Here is a 16,522-nt window from a genome sequence, read left to right as displayed (position 1 = left end):
CTTGTAGTGCACCCGCAGTCAAGAAAAAAAAAAGCCGCTTTCCCCATGGATCTAGAACAGGGGATACAACCTCACATGCTCCTCTTTGATGGCAATTGTTATCCCAAAGTTAGTTTATACGTGAAACAGAATGATCCAACCCAAATGATCATGCTCCGAACAACCGGGTCCAGTCGATTTCTACTTCATAAGGCCCAAAAGGTTTGGTCTTGGAGGCTAGCTGACCATAGGGTTGTTCCCAGAATATGTGCAAGAGCCGATCGGGCTGCATGATATCCCTTCTCGTTCGGGCAAAGCACATGGACTGTAAAACATGTATGTTAATTGAAGAACGACTTGGTTTGGCTCATACATGTCTCGGTGGTCTCAGGCGCACGTCCGTGGCCATCGGCAACCGCTCCAGGCTGGAGCTCAGGCTCAGACCGCAGCGTATCTGTGATTTGCTGCCTTCTGCCTACAGATACGCTATAGCACGGTCGCATAGTTAAAGACTTATGATCTGTCACTGATAAAGAGTACCAGTATGATTAGATATTGGTTGCTACCATATTGCCATCAATCTACCTTGATGAGCCCCGGATACGATCGATCGATTCGACCTTGTATCTTGTGCGAGTTAACCCTTGGCACTTGAGACTAAGCTCGTTGGCTTACCATAATCGGTATTGATAAGGTAGTTAGTGCCTTCAAGATTCTGCATGATTCCAAGAAATCAATCTGCCTTGGCAAATATATTCTCTGACTTCTCGAGATGAGACATTCCTCCTCTCTATCTCCTAACATGAGTTATGCATATACTACTGTAGTTTGACTGCTTGACTGCTTGACTGCTTTACTTTGATGTTCCAAACCGGATAATTCAGCTTTGATGATTTATTCTATTCTAGGAATGTTGGATCCTAATCGATTGTTTACCCTGAAAAGATGAGCAGCAGCATCATAAAACGTTGATTTCCACAGTTTCTGACTTTTTGACTTTGCATTTTCACGGTGATGTGAGGTGATGTGAAGGGGTTCCGCAGCTGTATCGTATACATACTACTTAATACATACGACTGTAAGAACGGTATCACTTCCACTTGTTCATATCCATCAGTCTATTTGATCAAGTACATATACATCAATCCAAAAAGAGACGATCATATCGAAGTAGTGGATCAGCCATCATCACCGTATTCTTCGGAGCACAAAAGATAACAACAAGAAGAAGCTCAAAACGTCATTACACAATTTTATCTTACCAAAAATCAAGAACATCCCGAAAATCTACCAAATCGACTGTCACTTAGGATATACATCACTTGCTCCAGTGTAAGGGCCACATGTGTATTCACCATCATTATAGCTCATAACTCTTAGATCCGAACGAGGCTTGATCAAGACAAATCAAAAAATGTATCCTTCCGATCACCCTCCTCCTCCTTCTTCATCTTCCTCCTCATCTTCAACAACATCCCGTCGAAGTTCTTCCGAACATTCATCCACATCCACCTATTACTCGCACTCTCCCTCTATAAATACGCTCAAATCAACCCATTCTCGAAATACATCAAGATCCATCAACACCAACGTACCAAAAACATTCGATTTATCCGGTGTATTCTCATCAATATCAGAAAAACAACATGTGAATGATGTCAGTCACGAAGATCTTGAAAAAGGTTCGATAACTTCATATCCTTTACCAAAATCACCTTCTTTAGAACATCCCACGTCCTCTTCCTTTAGCCATATTGCCAACAAGGTACCCCATTTACATGTCGGGTTGAGACGAAGAAGGATCTTATCGCAGTTATTGGCTTTATGTGGGTTATTGACTGTTTTGGGATGGTGGATTTTGAGCGTAAGGGAATCGCCAGGAGGAATAATAGGAATGGGAATAGGGAAGAACAGTGAGTTTGGATTAGGATAACATGTCTTGACCACAAAATGGATAGATCATCTGTGTGTTTATAAGCCGAGAAGTTATGCAACGATAGTGCTGATTCAATTAACTATCATTCATAGGTGCACCCGAACATCCTAAAGTAGTATTACCAGGTATAATCATAGGATCCAATGGTGATATCATTCATCAACCGACTGTAGAAGAAGAAGCTCCTTTACCTTTAGAAGAAGAGAAAGAATTAACCCATGCTGAGAAGATGGCTGAATTATCCAAGATCAAAGGTCCACAATGGGGTTTATCCCTATCTTCCGATCATCTCTTAGCGGGTTTGCGTTCATTCCCTTCTTCAGGAGAAGAAGAAGAGGATGATGGTAAACCTGCTTTATCTGTATTGGGTAAATTCGCAGATCAAATTTACAATCTTGGTACCCTCGATCCAGAAGAATACTATGAACAAATGAAAGAATTTGCCAAGGTTGTTTTCCCAAAGAAGATTGCGGAGCAATTACAAAATGCGCTGGATATTTATGTTAATGTGAAGGTGAATGCTCATGAAGAGAAGAAAGGAAAAGAAAGTTGGGATTCAACGAAAAGAGTATGGCAGACAGACAAAACCCGCTCTAAAGTGGATACGAAAGAAGTAAGATCATGGAAAGATGGTCAGGCGTTTAATGAAGGTTGGCAATGGGATTTATTGACTGATAGGTGGGTGGTGACTCATACCCTTCCTTGAAAGTAATAATCAATATGACTTGCTGACTGATGCTCATGCTTCTCCTAATCACGTAGTGATGCGGATAAATACGTAACTAAGCATTTGGCTGGAAGTAGATTTAAGGAAGTATGGGATAATTTACCTAGTGGTATATTGGTGAGGGAACACCGTTTTTGTTCTTACTATCAATAGCATCAAAGTAGTACTGACATAGCTCGAACTCAATTAGCGCTCAGATACTCTGAGATACCTTCTTATCCTACTCGAAGGCGGTATCTACTCAGACACCGATACCCTCCTCCTCAAACCTCCTTCCGCCTGGGGACGAAACCCGAAACTTTATAAAGATGGACAAGGATGGATGACCGATATCCAATTACAGAGGATCCAAGATGGAGATGACGTGGATGATATATTGGGGAAACCCAGTGTGGTTGTTGGACTGGAAGCTGATGTGGGAGATAGAGAAGATTGGTTTGATTGGTGGCCTCGACCTGTGAGCGTCACCTCTCTTTTATTGACCTTTCGTGATCGTTCCGAACAATCACAAGAATGGATGGTCCATTGTTGTTGTATAAAGACTGAGCTGATAACTTGGCTATTCCTTTCGTTGTACAGATCCAAATTGTCCAATGGACTCTCACTTCATCTCCTTTTCACCCCATCGCACTCAATGCCCTCCTTCGGATCCACCACTCTACCGCCAAAGCAGTCCAATGGAGTCATTCAGTCTCTCATTCAATCAAAGTTTTAAAAGATCAAGGGAGGTACGAGGATGCCAAGAGATTAGCAATGGTGGACGTGATGAACGAACCGAAGAGTGGGGGGCCGGTCGGTGTGATGGCTTGGACAGGACCTGGTGTCTGGACGGATGCAGTGTTGAGGTGAGTTATATCCCTTTGCTTGGTAGACCAAGATGGAACGCATCCCTGAAAGAAAGCGTGAAATGCTGATATGACGATTATATATATCCATTAGTTATCTAAGAGTCCAGTATGGTTTAGTATGGACGGATTTGAAAGACCTTAGAGTACCTTTGAGAATAGGTGATGTAGTGATTTTACCTGGTACGTTGTACCTTGAATGATTTCATCCTCCATTCACATAAATTCAATATACTCACCATTGGTCTGGTCTGGAATTTTAGTCACTGGCTTCTCACCTGGTGTAGGTAACTTTGGAGCCCAAGGGTCGTTTCGTAAGTCTATGTTCGACTTCATCATTCGAATATCCACATAGCTGACATTATGATTCGAACCGTCTGAAGATCATCAAGCGATGGTACAACATGATTTCGCGGGAAGTTGGAAAAATGATGAATAATCACTTGGTATCCAGATCGGATCTAAGGTTGTATTTGTATATTACATCATAGATATATAGATAAAGGATGATGCTTACTTGGCCCTTTTCTTCAAAACGTTGTTGTTGTTGTAAGTAAAGTGAAGATTACATAGAACAAAAATGCTCTTGGAATACAGAACCAGTAGTATATATACAGTAGTCGAATAGTATGTATTTCTGCGAGACGCACCGATGCTCGATGCCCAATGCTCAACGCACAATGCCTTCGTACCACATAAGTAGATACGATCACAAATCATAGACTCTTTCCTTTACCTCACTGAGAGATGATTCTACCCCGTGCGAAAGCAGACTCAAACTGCGTCATGGGATAATACTCTCTAGCTCAGGTTTGAATATAAACACTTGATGTTATTCACCATAATGCATTTATGCAAAAAGACATAATCTACTTGACATCTGAATGACCTTGAAAGAAATAGAAAAAGAGAACATCCAAAACCAAAACCAGAAATAAGAATAAAAAAAGTCGGAATCAGACATCGAATTGTAAGTATTGTATGATGAATGATGAGAATGAGAAAAGATAATTCCGTGAAATGTGTATTTCATCGATTGACTGTTACTTGATAGGATGGATTACTGCGATTTCCCTTCTCTCGTTAGACGATTGGCAATATGTGCTCTGTTCTTCAGGTGAACTTCGAAATTCTGTAATGTTTCTCCAGGACCTAGAGCGTATATTTTACCTGGACTATATACCACATAGAAACGCTGATGTATCAGTATAAGAAGTCATGCTTTGGTACAGACGGGCAGACTCACCAGTCCATACATTTAGCTCTCCATTCGATAGGACCTTGAAAGTCCGCCGGACGAGGTTTTTGAACCATAACGAAATCGTCTCGGGGGTATTTCGTTCGCATTTCAGATAATGCCCTTGAAGCCCATGACGGCATCTGCACAGAAGGAAAATGGTGATAATATCAGTATCTGTTCTCACTACAATTTAATAATCATCCCAAGGAAGACGTATTGATCTCCGGATGCAACTCACCTCGGCAATCGGTTTCTTTCCCGACGAAGGCGATATCCCAATGGTCGGTGATCTTCCAGCAGGTACAGCAGGAGGTTTAACAGGAGTCTCCATCCCAGCCGTCTCTTTGATCTTCTTTCTCCCTCTGCCAGACTTCTCCTTTTTAGTAGTGCCTCCTCCAGAGGAACTAGCAAATGTCGAATCAGATTCATCGTCATCCGAGGAAGATTCACTATCGCTGCTTTCCGAATCGGAATTACGGTTGAGGGTAGGTTTGAATGTTGTAGTTGGAGTGGCCGAGTTGGAAGTAGGTCGATCCGTCTTGATCTTGGATAGATGATATGATTCGTCGGTGGTGTATTCACATGGTCGATGTTTACCTACTCGGAATAGGTATCGAGCTACACCATATGCAAAATTTCAGTATTCGGTACTTATTATAATCTGGATCAGCATGTAGCGTATTGTCACTCACAGCAATTACCACATAAAGTCTTTTCACCTTTCTTATCCTTTCCTTTCCCATTACTGAGATGTTCAGGAACACCGCAGTTCCTACAACGCCAGGATACCGAACCATCTCCATTGTTGGCCACATTGACTTTCTTTTCTTCTTGAATCGAGGACAAAGACAAACCGTTATTGTCCTGCTTCAGAGGAGTTTGAGTTTGAGTGTGTGATTGGGATTGGGATTGGGATTGGGATTGGGATTGGAATCCGATATCAGGTGAAGGCGGCGAATCAGGTATTCTCGAATGATTGACCCTTTTCCTACTGAATGCCGGACTGCCATTCGCCGTCGCTGCAAGATCATCGATCGAATCTTCCCTGAACGATCTCTTGATTCCGATATGGGATAGCGACGGGGTAGCCAACATCTGTTGATCAGGGAGGATCGAGCTTTCTCGACCAGTTGAGAAACTAGCTGGACTTCCTCTAGACAAGTTTTTGGGCGGTCGGCCGATCCTCTTGCCTCTAGCTGAGATAGTAGGCCCATGATGATGTGGATGGTGATTGGTACTGTGCGAATGAGCAGGTGAAGGTGGTCCGGTGATAGGTAGATCTTGAGCTATCAAAGCCATGTTCGCCTCTGCAGCAATCGCAGCACCACGTCGACGATGCATTGGTGCTGAATCTTTCGTAGATGCTATTAATTCCGGTGCCGAGAATACAGGTAATCCATTGGGCCCCAAGGGGTTGAGCAAGGATCGTTGGGTCTTGATTGGATCTCGATCAGGTAAGACCACTCCTCGACGAGCTCTTCCAGCTCGCTTCTTCCTCTTCGATTCCTTCTCTCGCTGAGCTTCGAGGAGAGCAAGTTGATCTTCACGTAACTCGTTGAATATAGGTGTGTACGATGACATCGCTACATCTTCTTTTCGGAGAGAGGTAGTGACCGGGGGCAAGAAAGCGAGCCTCATTTCGTCATCGAGAACAAGTCCAGAGCCAAAGGTATGACCAACGAGGAAAAGGGATCGCTTGTGAACCATAATTTGCTCGTGGATATCATGAGCCAGTGCAGTGCTGTATCGCACGATGTCAGCTGGCTGTCCGACATGATTTCGATCAATTGCAAACTTCTCAACTCACGCGAACTCTTTGCTCAAACCCAATTCGGTGACATAGGAAGCAGCAAATTCTTCGGGGGTGACAGTCGAGTTGAGGTCCCATTCAAAGCTATCTGATAGGTTCTGAGTACCGATGATTATATCAACCTGTAACATGATGGTCAGCGCGAGTTGTTCGCTCAACAGTTTGCCAGTATGCAGCTGACTCACTTTGATGAGAATCCTCAGTTCCTCAGTCTCCTCCTTAGGTAGACTCTGCATAGCTTCTTCGACCGTCATCGGACGTTCTTCATCTATCACTTCCACCTTCACCTCCGCCTTCACAGCACCATCTGCCTCGTCACCATCAACATGGACAAGAATTTCTTCATCTGCATTACCATCAACATGATCGAATGAAACGATCTTGATATGATCATCATTGTGTTCCTCTCCTGGATCAGTTTTGATCTCTTCCTCAATCGCGCTACCTTCCCTTATTCTTCTGAAAATCTCAACCATGGCTTTGGAATCGGCGTCTCCCTCCGGATCAAGTTTACCTCTATTATGTTCTTTAGATTTTCGATGAGTGATAGGTAAGACGTGAGCTTGATATTCCTGTACTCTCTCTTGAATGGCAGCTACGATTCTAGATACGAAATGCTGATGGGGCACTTGGAAATCGTCGCATAGAGATTGAGCGAATAATTCAGGTGTAACGACTTTGTCTGAAACATAGGACAGAGAGGATATCAGCTTCCCATATATCGAATATACAATGAAGAATAGACTCACCAGAAACGTTCCACATGAAAGTATCTTTCAATCTGAAATTATCATGTTCCAAATCCAATCTCACAGGGACAATATGATCTTCCACTTCAGCCATCGATTTCAATTGAGCAGGAGAAAATTTGATTAACGTCCTATTTCTGTGAGATCTAGCCATTCTATCTTGATCCTTCTGGTTAGGCCATACAATCCTTAATCTCTGATTGGGTTTAGCTCTCATTTCACCTTTGCGTAACATCCACCAAGGAGTGGCTTTATCACTTTCTTCAGCCCATCTCTTCATCTTCGCGCTCCTCTTCGGGAGTTGCCCCCTCTCGGTCGCGACAAACTCTTGATCCTTCTCTAACCATTGTTTCACCTGAAGTTTCTCAAATTCACTCATAGGCGGTAAAGCACCTTTGAAAGTGGGGTCTTCAGATTCTTCGATATCGTTCACGGGCAAAGCTGTGATTTTCGTTATGGGTAGATCGACTCTCAGGGCGTTTTCCCATTCCTTCACTGGTAAAGAACTTGCTCCGACTTTGATGCTCTGAGGTTGACCACCGTGTAGTGCTGCACTAGGTTGAGGTGGAGGTATAGACGCTTCGGGGGTAGCATGCGAAGGTCTGGAGGACCCGACAGAATGAGAAGGAATGAAACTAGGCGGCGGCATCGAAGCTTGTTGAGGTGTTTTCTCCCCTTTGATCAACTTGTCTTTTCCTGAACCAGAAGAGCGCCGATCTATGGATGAAATACGGGGTGAAGGAGAGCCTGGCATGTTAGATACAGGAGGTAGATGAGGTGGTGGAGGACGGATTGCAGGACTAGCACTATTGACGGAGGCTGGTGATCCCTGTGCTTGAGCATTCTGCTGAGCTTGCCATATCCTCTGCTGTTGGTTAAGTGGTATCGCTCCAGGAGTTCCTGCTTGACCTGTCGTAGGTGAAAATCCTGGAATCCCACTTTGATCGCCTTGTTGAGGCTGCTGTCCTGGTGGAGGTGGCCGAACAGCTTGAGCAGCTTGTATCCTCGCTGAGTGGAAGAGGACGTTCTGCATTCGCTGTATGATATCGTGACGAAGAGTAGGGACTATCGCGGCAGCAGCCTGAACAGCAGCTATCAATTGGGGATTCGCATTCGCTCTCCATTTCTCATCATTGAGGTGCTGGATGTGAGGTAGCAATCTGGCATCAAAGGGGAAATCTGAGGTATTGATGTTAGGAACATGTATCCCAGCGGGTGGTCTAGCGGGTGTCATCGGTTGAGGAGGTTGAATAGGTCTGACTTGTTGCTGAGTATTACCATGCCCTGGAGGCTGCTGAGCTTGCGCAGCTTGACTAATGAAGCTCATCGCAGAAGCCATCTGCTGCTGCTGAGCAGGTGTGAGATTTTGCAACGTTGGCACAATCGGCTGGACGGGGAAGCCCCCTTGTTGTGCAGGAGAACTCGAAGGGCCAGCTTGGTTGACTCCAGGAAACGCCTGTGGATACGGTTGAGAACCTTGTTGAGGGGTACCCATGCCCTGCTGAAACTGTTGTTGCGGTTGGAATTGCTGATTCCCTTGATATATTCCATTCACAGTGACTGGGTTGTTAGACTGAGCTGATTGAGGGGTGCCAACTTGTTGAGGTTGAACAGGTGTTTGTGAACGAGCGTGAACAGGTGAGACCGAATGAGGTGGAGGTTGCATGTGTGTGTGGGCAGGAGTCTGATGTTGACTATGATGAGAGACGTTGGACGGAGTAGGCGAAGGAGCATTCATCTGCTGTCCACTAGAAGGATACATGGTGCTCGATGGCGGAGGGGTACTACCTGGCTGCTGCATCATTGCGGGCGATGCGGGCATACCTTGCATACCTTGATGGGGTGATGGAGCTCGTTGGGACGCCGCTGACGCTGGACGAGGGGGTGCCATATGTTGGGGCAGACTTGACATGGGCTGTTGAGGAGTCTGGACGTGAGACGATTGAGGAGTTTGCACTTGCTGGGCTTGAGGTGTGCCCATCTGCTGAGGTGTCGGCTGACGAGCTATACTCGGACTTTGACCCGATCCAGGAGTGCCATGAGCTGATGTTGGTCGATTGGTAGGTGTTTGAGCTTGTTGTGGAGGTTGTTGCTGTTGTGCTTGATTCGGCTGTTGACCCATAGGTGGCATCTGACCTGCTGTCATGTTTCTGATTAGCTGCTGCTGTTGACTAACGATGACTGTCTGTTGTTGCTGAGGCGTCATAGCAAGGAATTGAGGATTGATGAACAACGCGTTGCGCTGACTAGTCAGGAAATCCCTCTGCTGCTGAGTAAGATGGAATCCACCCTGTGGGTTGCTGTTCATTTGTTGAGGAAAGCCAGCGTTTTGTGGGGAAGCAAAGTTACCTTGCTGTTGTTGTTGTTGCTGCTGGGGTTGCAAATTCGGGATCGGCGGAGGAGGCATGGAATTGATTTGCTGATGAGGACGAACAGGTGAACCGGAATTCGGACGAGCTTGCATCATCTGCTGTAATCGCTGTTGCTGCTGGAAGGCAATTTGAGCCGGGTTGACGTTCTGCTGACCGGATGTACCGACATTTTGCTGAGGAACATTACCATAGTTATTCATCTGTTGGTTTGGGGGTCGTGGTTGTTGTTGCTGCTGCTGCTGTTGACCTTGTTGAGGTATTTGCCCCAGCTGAGCTTGCTGACTGGCTCTCATCGCTGCCATCAGCGCTTGAGGATTGACATTTCCTCCTTGCTGCGCTTGCATAGAAGCCATAGCCATCTGCAATTGTTGGGGAGTGAACTGGCGAGGTTGGCCTGCCTGACCTTGAGGACCTTGACTTTGAGCAGCCTGAGAGAATTGCTGAAGCATCGCCATCTGTTGAGGTGTCACTCCGCCTTGAGAAAATTGAGGTCGGAACTGTCCTTGTTGTTGTTGGGCCATCGACGAAGGTCCGGGATCACCTGGGCCTCCAGATGCACCAGGTATAGGAGATGCGGTGGACATGTCCATGTTGGACATGTACTGTTGAGGCTGGAAATTCATCCCGCCGGCTTGAGGATTAGGATTCGAGATGAATGGATAGCCGAGGTTGTTGGGGGCAGGAGAGGCAGTGTTGCCTGCATTAGGAGTTGACATAATCGGAGCTGAAGTGGTGTGTGATGGCGTCAGGATATATGCCACATGCCCAGGACGATCAACTCACCTTCGCAAATCAGGAAGACATGAGAGGCAGGGATATCAAATAAGTCCAGCAGCTAATCACCTCCCCAGTCTGTATTTGACGCGAAACCGGGCGGATGGCGAATGAGCGAGATCATGAGGTGGAAGGTGATATGTCGCCATATTCGCATAAGTCGATGGTATAGTTGATGAGGGCACGATGACGATAGGATTAACGAGCAGAGGTTGGGACACCATGATCAGTCTTGACAGCATTCGAGGAGGGAGATGGCATGGGTCTGTAGGTAGCTGTCACTCACCAATCCGACCTGATCACTTCAACTTCACCTAGCACCGAAATAGCTTTGCACTTGACTGTATCTATTATCTCTCGATATCTGAAACGGTATATCGGCCCGAAGATAAAGTCGTGTCTGTGTTGAGAAAGACATGTTCAGTGATATTACACGTCAAATCACAAGTGAACGACCAACGTTCAATATTCAAACAATTGATAAACCGACGATGACTCACATCTCCGTAAAACGTTTAAAAAGTAATGTTGATCTTATCTGTTTTATCTAATTCTTTGTCTTTGTTTTCCCCGTTTGATTGATCTGCCGAACCAAGTTGGGAAATGTTTAAAGGAAAGAGAGCTCTGGTAGAGAATGGGATGGTATATAGTGTGGTATGGTATGGGGGCACCGCCTTGACCTCCGACCGTGTTCGTGTCTTCTTCTTCCTCTTCTTCTTCTTTCCCAATCGAACGAATCCTTTATCCTTTATTGATTTTGTTGTTTATCTAATCTGTTAATCCTTCAGGCAGCTTACGTCTACGTGATTGATTTGATTTGATCTTTTTCTCAAAGAGTAATGTCGATACTACATGATACGCGTAGATAATAGTCAATCGGTGTTCAGTTCAGGGGCGGAATGATATGATGGGAATGGGAATGGAGTAATGACTTGCGACTCTGCTCCATCCAAATCTAAAAACGATGTTCGTTTACTGGTATGCCACCATTCTTTACCCAATCAGGTAATCCTTGGCTTGCTTCTCTTAGGGGAAATTTCCGATCCAGTTGCTCATTTGCCACTGATCATATTTCCGATGGAGCACTTGATAACGCCGCCCTCTCTAACCTTCCATTGATCACTCTGATGTGGGTGGTGGTCGAGCGTGTCTCTTACTATTTACGATGCATTCAGCATCCCAACTCATCTCTTCCTCATCCTTCATTTGCTTAATTATACTGGATCGGCTGCTTTCCTTCAACTCTCTCAACGTGGGTACCACAACATTTTCTTTCAACGCGACGAGTCGACGTGGACAGGGACATGTCTTCTTTCACTTGCGGAATTAACAATGAACAACATCGGCTTACTTCTTACTTCTCTCTTCTCTACCTCTCCTCCTTCCATGCTCCAATATAGTAAATCAAATTAAGAACAACTCTGAATCAATACAAAATGTCTCGACCTGACGAAGAAGAGCTCGTTGATTACGATGAGGCCGCCGAGGAGACCTTCGCCCCAGCTGCTACAACCGCTACCAATGGTGACAAAGCAGATGGTGATAAGAAAGGTTCTTACGTCGGTATCCACTCGACAGGCTTCAGGTGAGCCAAACGATATATGCAGTGCGAGTCTTGGAACGTGCTAATCCGTACCAACTGTCAGAGATTTCCTCTTAAAACCTGAATTACTTCGAGCCATCTCAGATCTCGGTTTTGAACATCCTTCCGAAGGTGTGTACGCGTCTTATCTCTCCCAGACAGTGGAAATCAACGAACTGACGTATGTTTGATACTCAGTTCAACAAGAATGTATCCCCCAAGCTATCTTAGGTACTGATGTCTTGTGTCAAGCTAAATCCGGTATGGGTAAGACCGCCGTATTCGTACTCGCTTGTTTACAACAGATGTATGTTCCATTCCCCATATTTGTCTCTTCGCTATAGCAGCTGACGAATTTGCCACTTGATAGCGAACCTGTCGATGGAGAGGTATCAATCGTGATCTTATGTCACACTCGAGAATTGGCTTATCAAATCCGAAATGAATTTGCGAGATTCTCCAAGTTCATGACCAACGTTCGAACCGGTGTGTTCTACGGTGGTACCCCCATCTCTGCCGATCAAGAGATCTTAGCCTCAAAGGAGAAATGTCCACACATCGTCGTAGGAACTCCAGGTAGAACGATGGCTTTGGTCAGGGATAAGAAACTCAACGCGACAAAGGTCAAACACTTCGTATTGGACGAATGTGATAAGATGCTAGAAACACTTGGTTAGTCTCTTTCTCTTTTACTTATCTCGACCTGGGCGGTACGATATATATATCAATCGACTTTACTCGCCGTGAGATGAAGGTGGGGCATTTCGGCTGCGTCACCTTCTCAGGGTACCGACAACCAGACGGATGGAAGAGGATTCTATCACAGGTATCTTGCTAGGAGTGGATCGTCATCATAATGATGGAAACAGTAGGAAGGATCATGGTGGTGGTTTTGTTATGTTGGTCAAGTGAAAGGGGATCGATCGATTAGTATCCGTCAAGAACACCTATGACCCTACCAGGCGAGGCTCCGAAACGATATTGGGGTCACCTCATTCTCGAACTTCACATGCTTCAACAGCACAATCTTACCCCTTCGCGTCCTTCCGCTTGTCTTTCAATCGAAGGCTGTTTCAGTAGGACGTAATTTCAACGGTAGAATATACGCTTACAATGGGTTTACTCACTCTTTCTTTTCCTTTTCCCGACCTTATGACTGGCATAATACACCCAAATCGAACTATACGCCCTCGCTCCCTCGACCTGGAAATCAACCTACATCCTTGCTCTGATTACACAGACATGCGAAGAGATGTTCAAGAGATCTTCCGAGCTACTCCCCACCACAAACAAGTCATGATGTTCTCCGCCACCCTATCCAAAGACATCCGAACTACTTGTAAGAAGTTCATGCAAAGTGTGAGTTGATCTTCTCCATTCTTGCTCACATGCATTGAATGCTGATATGTACTTATCCTGTCTTTTGTCAGCCTCTGGAAATCTACGTCGATGACGAGACCAAATTGACCCTCCACGGTCTTCAGCAATACTTCCTCAAGCTCGAGGAGAAGGAGAAGAACAGGAAACTCAACGACTTGCTCGATAACCTCGAGTTCAACCAGGTAAGCTGATGAACTGGAAGGGTTGCTTTCCAAGTAGGTACATGTTAGCTGACAAAAGACATTGCAACGCAGGTCTGTATCTTTGTCAAATCTGTTGCCCGAGCCACTCAACTCGACGCGTTATTGCAAGAATGCAATTTCCCATCTATCTGTATCCACTCTGCTCTTCCTCAACAAGAACGGTGAGTTATTCAGTCTATATAGAGCAGAAATAAACAGAACAGAACAGAAACTGATGTATTGGTGCAATATTTGTAGTATCTCACGATTCCAGCAATTCAAAGCTTTCGAGAAACGTATTTTGGTAGCTACGGATATTTTCGGTCGAGGTATCGATGTTGAACGAGTCAACGTAGTCATCAACTATGATGCTCCTGCTGATGCTGACTCGTACCTCCATCGAGTCGGTAGAGCAGGTCGATTCGGTACCAAGGGTTTAGGTGGGTCATATTTTCTCAGATTATTTTAAACATGAACAAAGAGCTTACGTGAGCAATGATACCAAAACCCAGCCATCACATTCGTATCTTCCGATGGTGATTCCGAAGTCCTTCAAAAGATTCAAGAGAGATTCACCGTTGCCATTCCTACTTTACCTGAGACTATTGATCCTGCCACTTATATGACTTCTTAAGATGGATGAGTTGAACGGGAGATAGATCTAGTGGATGGTGAAAGGTGTTTTTTTTTTTCTCTTTCTTATATATATTTTATTCATTTATTTCGTTTGTAAATCAAAATTAAATTATCTTTTCTTAGAAAAGAAAGAAAAGGAACAAAATATGAATTATACAATCATCACTTATCCTTGACCGCACGATGATATTTGCGTAGGCAATGGAATGGAACTATGGAAATCTTACTACGGAATACGATGGACGGTAATTTGGTTATGCTACGATACAGTTAAGATTGTAAATTACAAGTAGGATAAGCAATCAAGTTCAGATGTTATATGGTATTATATGAAGTATTGTCGATTGTTGGCTATTAATTAGATGTCTATTTTCTTGACCATGTTCAAGAGATTATTTCCTACTTCCTACTCCCCATTCATAGCTCTATCAAATTCTATTTCGTTCATCTCATACCCCCATTGCCAAAGGCATTGTCTCAGTACCGCTCCCACATCTTCATCTTTCACTGCATTTCTACCACCAGACTGTGATAGCTTTCTTAGTAGAGCCCGCTTGAACCTTCCAGTAGGTCCAGCAACTTTCATCCCTACCGTTCAACGCAAAGTCAGCCGTTTATCATGCATTGAAATTGGGACTTCGAAGGAACTCAACTCACATCGTCTCACCTGCCTCTCATCATCTTGACACCTCCTCCCTTCCCAGAACCTCGTATACCACTGCGCCCACCCTCGTGGATCCTCTTTCCATATCCACCCGGCTTTCTCCCATTCCTGAAGTGACTGTCCCGCCCTGACTCTGAACCTGTTATTCTCTCCGTCCGGATCGGTATTACTCAGTAGTTTGGTGGGGTTGGGTACGACAAATGGTAAAGATGGTATATCATCTTTTGAAGACAATTCCGATTTGAGTATATTTGAATACGTATCTCTGGAAAGATGTCGAATTGTCTTTAGCTAACTTATCTCATAGTATCATCCACCTTTCCAAGGGAGTAATATGAAAGATGGATGTTTGATTGCAATACTCACGCAAAGAACCCTCCTCCAAATGCGCCTCCTTCAAACATCTCCTGAGGAGTCAAATTCGGTGTGAAAGCGCCTTTCCACCGTCCTTCAAAAAGTAATCTTCCATCCACCCCTCTTCCTGGTCTTGGAGCGCGTTCGTGTATTTCTTCGATGGATGAGGATGAGTATGAGGGACCTGGTGCAAGATGGATTGTCTTTGCTTTTGGTATAAGTGGTTGGGGTTTCATGGTGGTGGTAGGTGGTGGGGGAGTGAGGTCGTCATCTCTAAGATAAAGATATCACGTCAGCTCTGTTAGAACACATCATATGCTTTGGTTAAAAGTATGATACTCGATGAGATCCTTCCTGACGTATCGTCCATTCATCTTGTAAGAGAGTCATCCACTCACTCTACCAAACCCTTCATCTCCACCTCCCTCTGAGCCAACCTCCCACTCCTCCTTACAGGCTCTATCACCCTCCGTAGCGAAGCTTCCTTAGCTCTCAGTTCCCTCTTACGTCTAGCTTCGGCAGATGAGGGTGTCGGTGTCTTGGTTTTGGTCTTAGCAGTTATACCGAATATGTTCTTGGATGATGTCGAAAGTCCAAGAGATGCAAGGAGGTTATCCCTTTCTCTATGTGAGAGATACGTCCAGTCGTGATTAGCTATTGGAATCCTTTCAACCTTGAATGTGAAAGTTGGACATACTTGATATTAGCTATCCTCTCTTTCTCGTAGTCGTCCAACTCATTCATATCTTCATCCCCATCTTAATCCGTGAACCCATCTACCGAGGGTGGATTGAGGTGTGACGATCTCTCGTCAGCTGAAGTTGTCATGACTACAGGTGTTGTTGGGCTTTGTATGACCTTGGGCGATTGCTTGAATAGGTTGTGAGGAGTATAAATCAGAGTGATCATAGGAAGATGGAATATTTTATTTCGCCAGTAAAGTTAGTAACTTGAACTCTACGCGTCGATCGAAATATCACCGAGTGACGTCATCCCAATCTTACTGGGGAGTAATGTTCAGCACCAAACATCTTATGTATCTTACAGATTTGCATAGAAAGTAGATTCAAACTCAGTCACATCGTATAAGATAGGAAAACAAGAGTTTCCAAAATACCAAAAGAATAGGATCTCCTAACTGGGTCAAAAAAGGTTCGAAACGAAACTGAAAAAAGCCAAAAGGGATAGAAATAAAAACTTCTTTTCGCATATATATGTCCAACTGACTGACTTCTTCACATATCTTTTCACTCTCTTTCTCTTCTTCTTCTTTTTCATTGTCAAGATCATAC

The 16,522-nt window shown here is 44.6% G+C and overlaps 4 protein-coding genes across 4 annotated transcripts; 2 read left to right on the top strand and 2 right to left on the bottom strand.

Moving 5' to 3' along the window:
• Positions 1 to 1,393: 1,393 nt before the first annotated feature.
• Positions 1,394 to 3,926, top strand: V865_006503 (uncharacterized protein; the record flags this gene model as incomplete). Its single annotated transcript, XM_066230261.1, has 8 exons — positions 1,394 to 1,892; positions 2,008 to 2,593; positions 2,678 to 2,759; positions 2,833 to 3,099; positions 3,222 to 3,487; positions 3,582 to 3,670; positions 3,751 to 3,801; positions 3,871 to 3,926. 8 exons carry the CDS (start codon positions 1,394 to 1,396, stop codon positions 3,924 to 3,926), a joined length of 1,896 nt encoding a protein of 631 aa, XP_066086358.1.
• Positions 3,927 to 4,547: 621 nt separating this feature from the next.
• V865_006502 (uncharacterized protein) lies at positions 4,548 to 10,374 on the bottom strand (the record flags this gene model as incomplete). The annotated part of the gene is made up of 7 exons (XM_066230260.1): positions 4,548 to 4,662; positions 4,734 to 4,867; positions 4,966 to 5,345; positions 5,420 to 6,468; positions 6,535 to 6,659; positions 6,723 to 7,219; positions 7,287 to 10,374. 7 exons carry the CDS (start codon positions 10,372 to 10,374, stop codon positions 4,548 to 4,550), a joined length of 5,388 nt encoding a protein of 1,795 aa, XP_066086357.1.
• Positions 10,375 to 11,868: 1,494 nt separating this feature from the next.
• V865_006501 (ATP-dependent RNA helicase SUB2) lies at positions 11,869 to 14,210 on the top strand (the record flags this gene model as incomplete). Its single annotated transcript, XM_066230259.1, has 9 exons — positions 11,869 to 12,017; positions 12,079 to 12,146; positions 12,213 to 12,321; positions 12,385 to 12,686; positions 13,255 to 13,373; positions 13,445 to 13,576; positions 13,649 to 13,758; positions 13,835 to 14,016; positions 14,089 to 14,210. 9 exons carry the CDS (start codon positions 11,869 to 11,871, stop codon positions 14,208 to 14,210), a joined length of 1,293 nt encoding a protein of 430 aa, XP_066086356.1.
• Positions 14,211 to 14,618: 408 nt separating this feature from the next.
• V865_006500 (uncharacterized protein) lies at positions 14,619 to 15,974 on the bottom strand (the record flags this gene model as incomplete). The annotated part of the gene is made up of 5 exons (XM_066230258.1): positions 14,619 to 14,800; positions 14,870 to 15,141; positions 15,243 to 15,503; positions 15,629 to 15,853; positions 15,928 to 15,974. The coding sequence occupies 5 exons, from the start codon at positions 15,972 to 15,974 to the stop codon at positions 14,619 to 14,621; spliced, it is 987 nt and encodes a 328-aa protein (XP_066086355.1).
• Positions 15,975 to 16,522: the final 548 nt, after the last annotated feature.

This window comes from Kwoniella europaea, chromosome 2, assembly GCF_036810445.1.
Source record: "Kwoniella europaea PYCC6329 chromosome 2, complete sequence".
Classification (NCBI taxonomy): Eukaryota; Fungi; Basidiomycota; class Tremellomycetes; order Tremellales; family Cryptococcaceae; genus Kwoniella; species Kwoniella europaea.
This window is presented reverse-complemented; position numbering and strand designations above follow the sequence as displayed.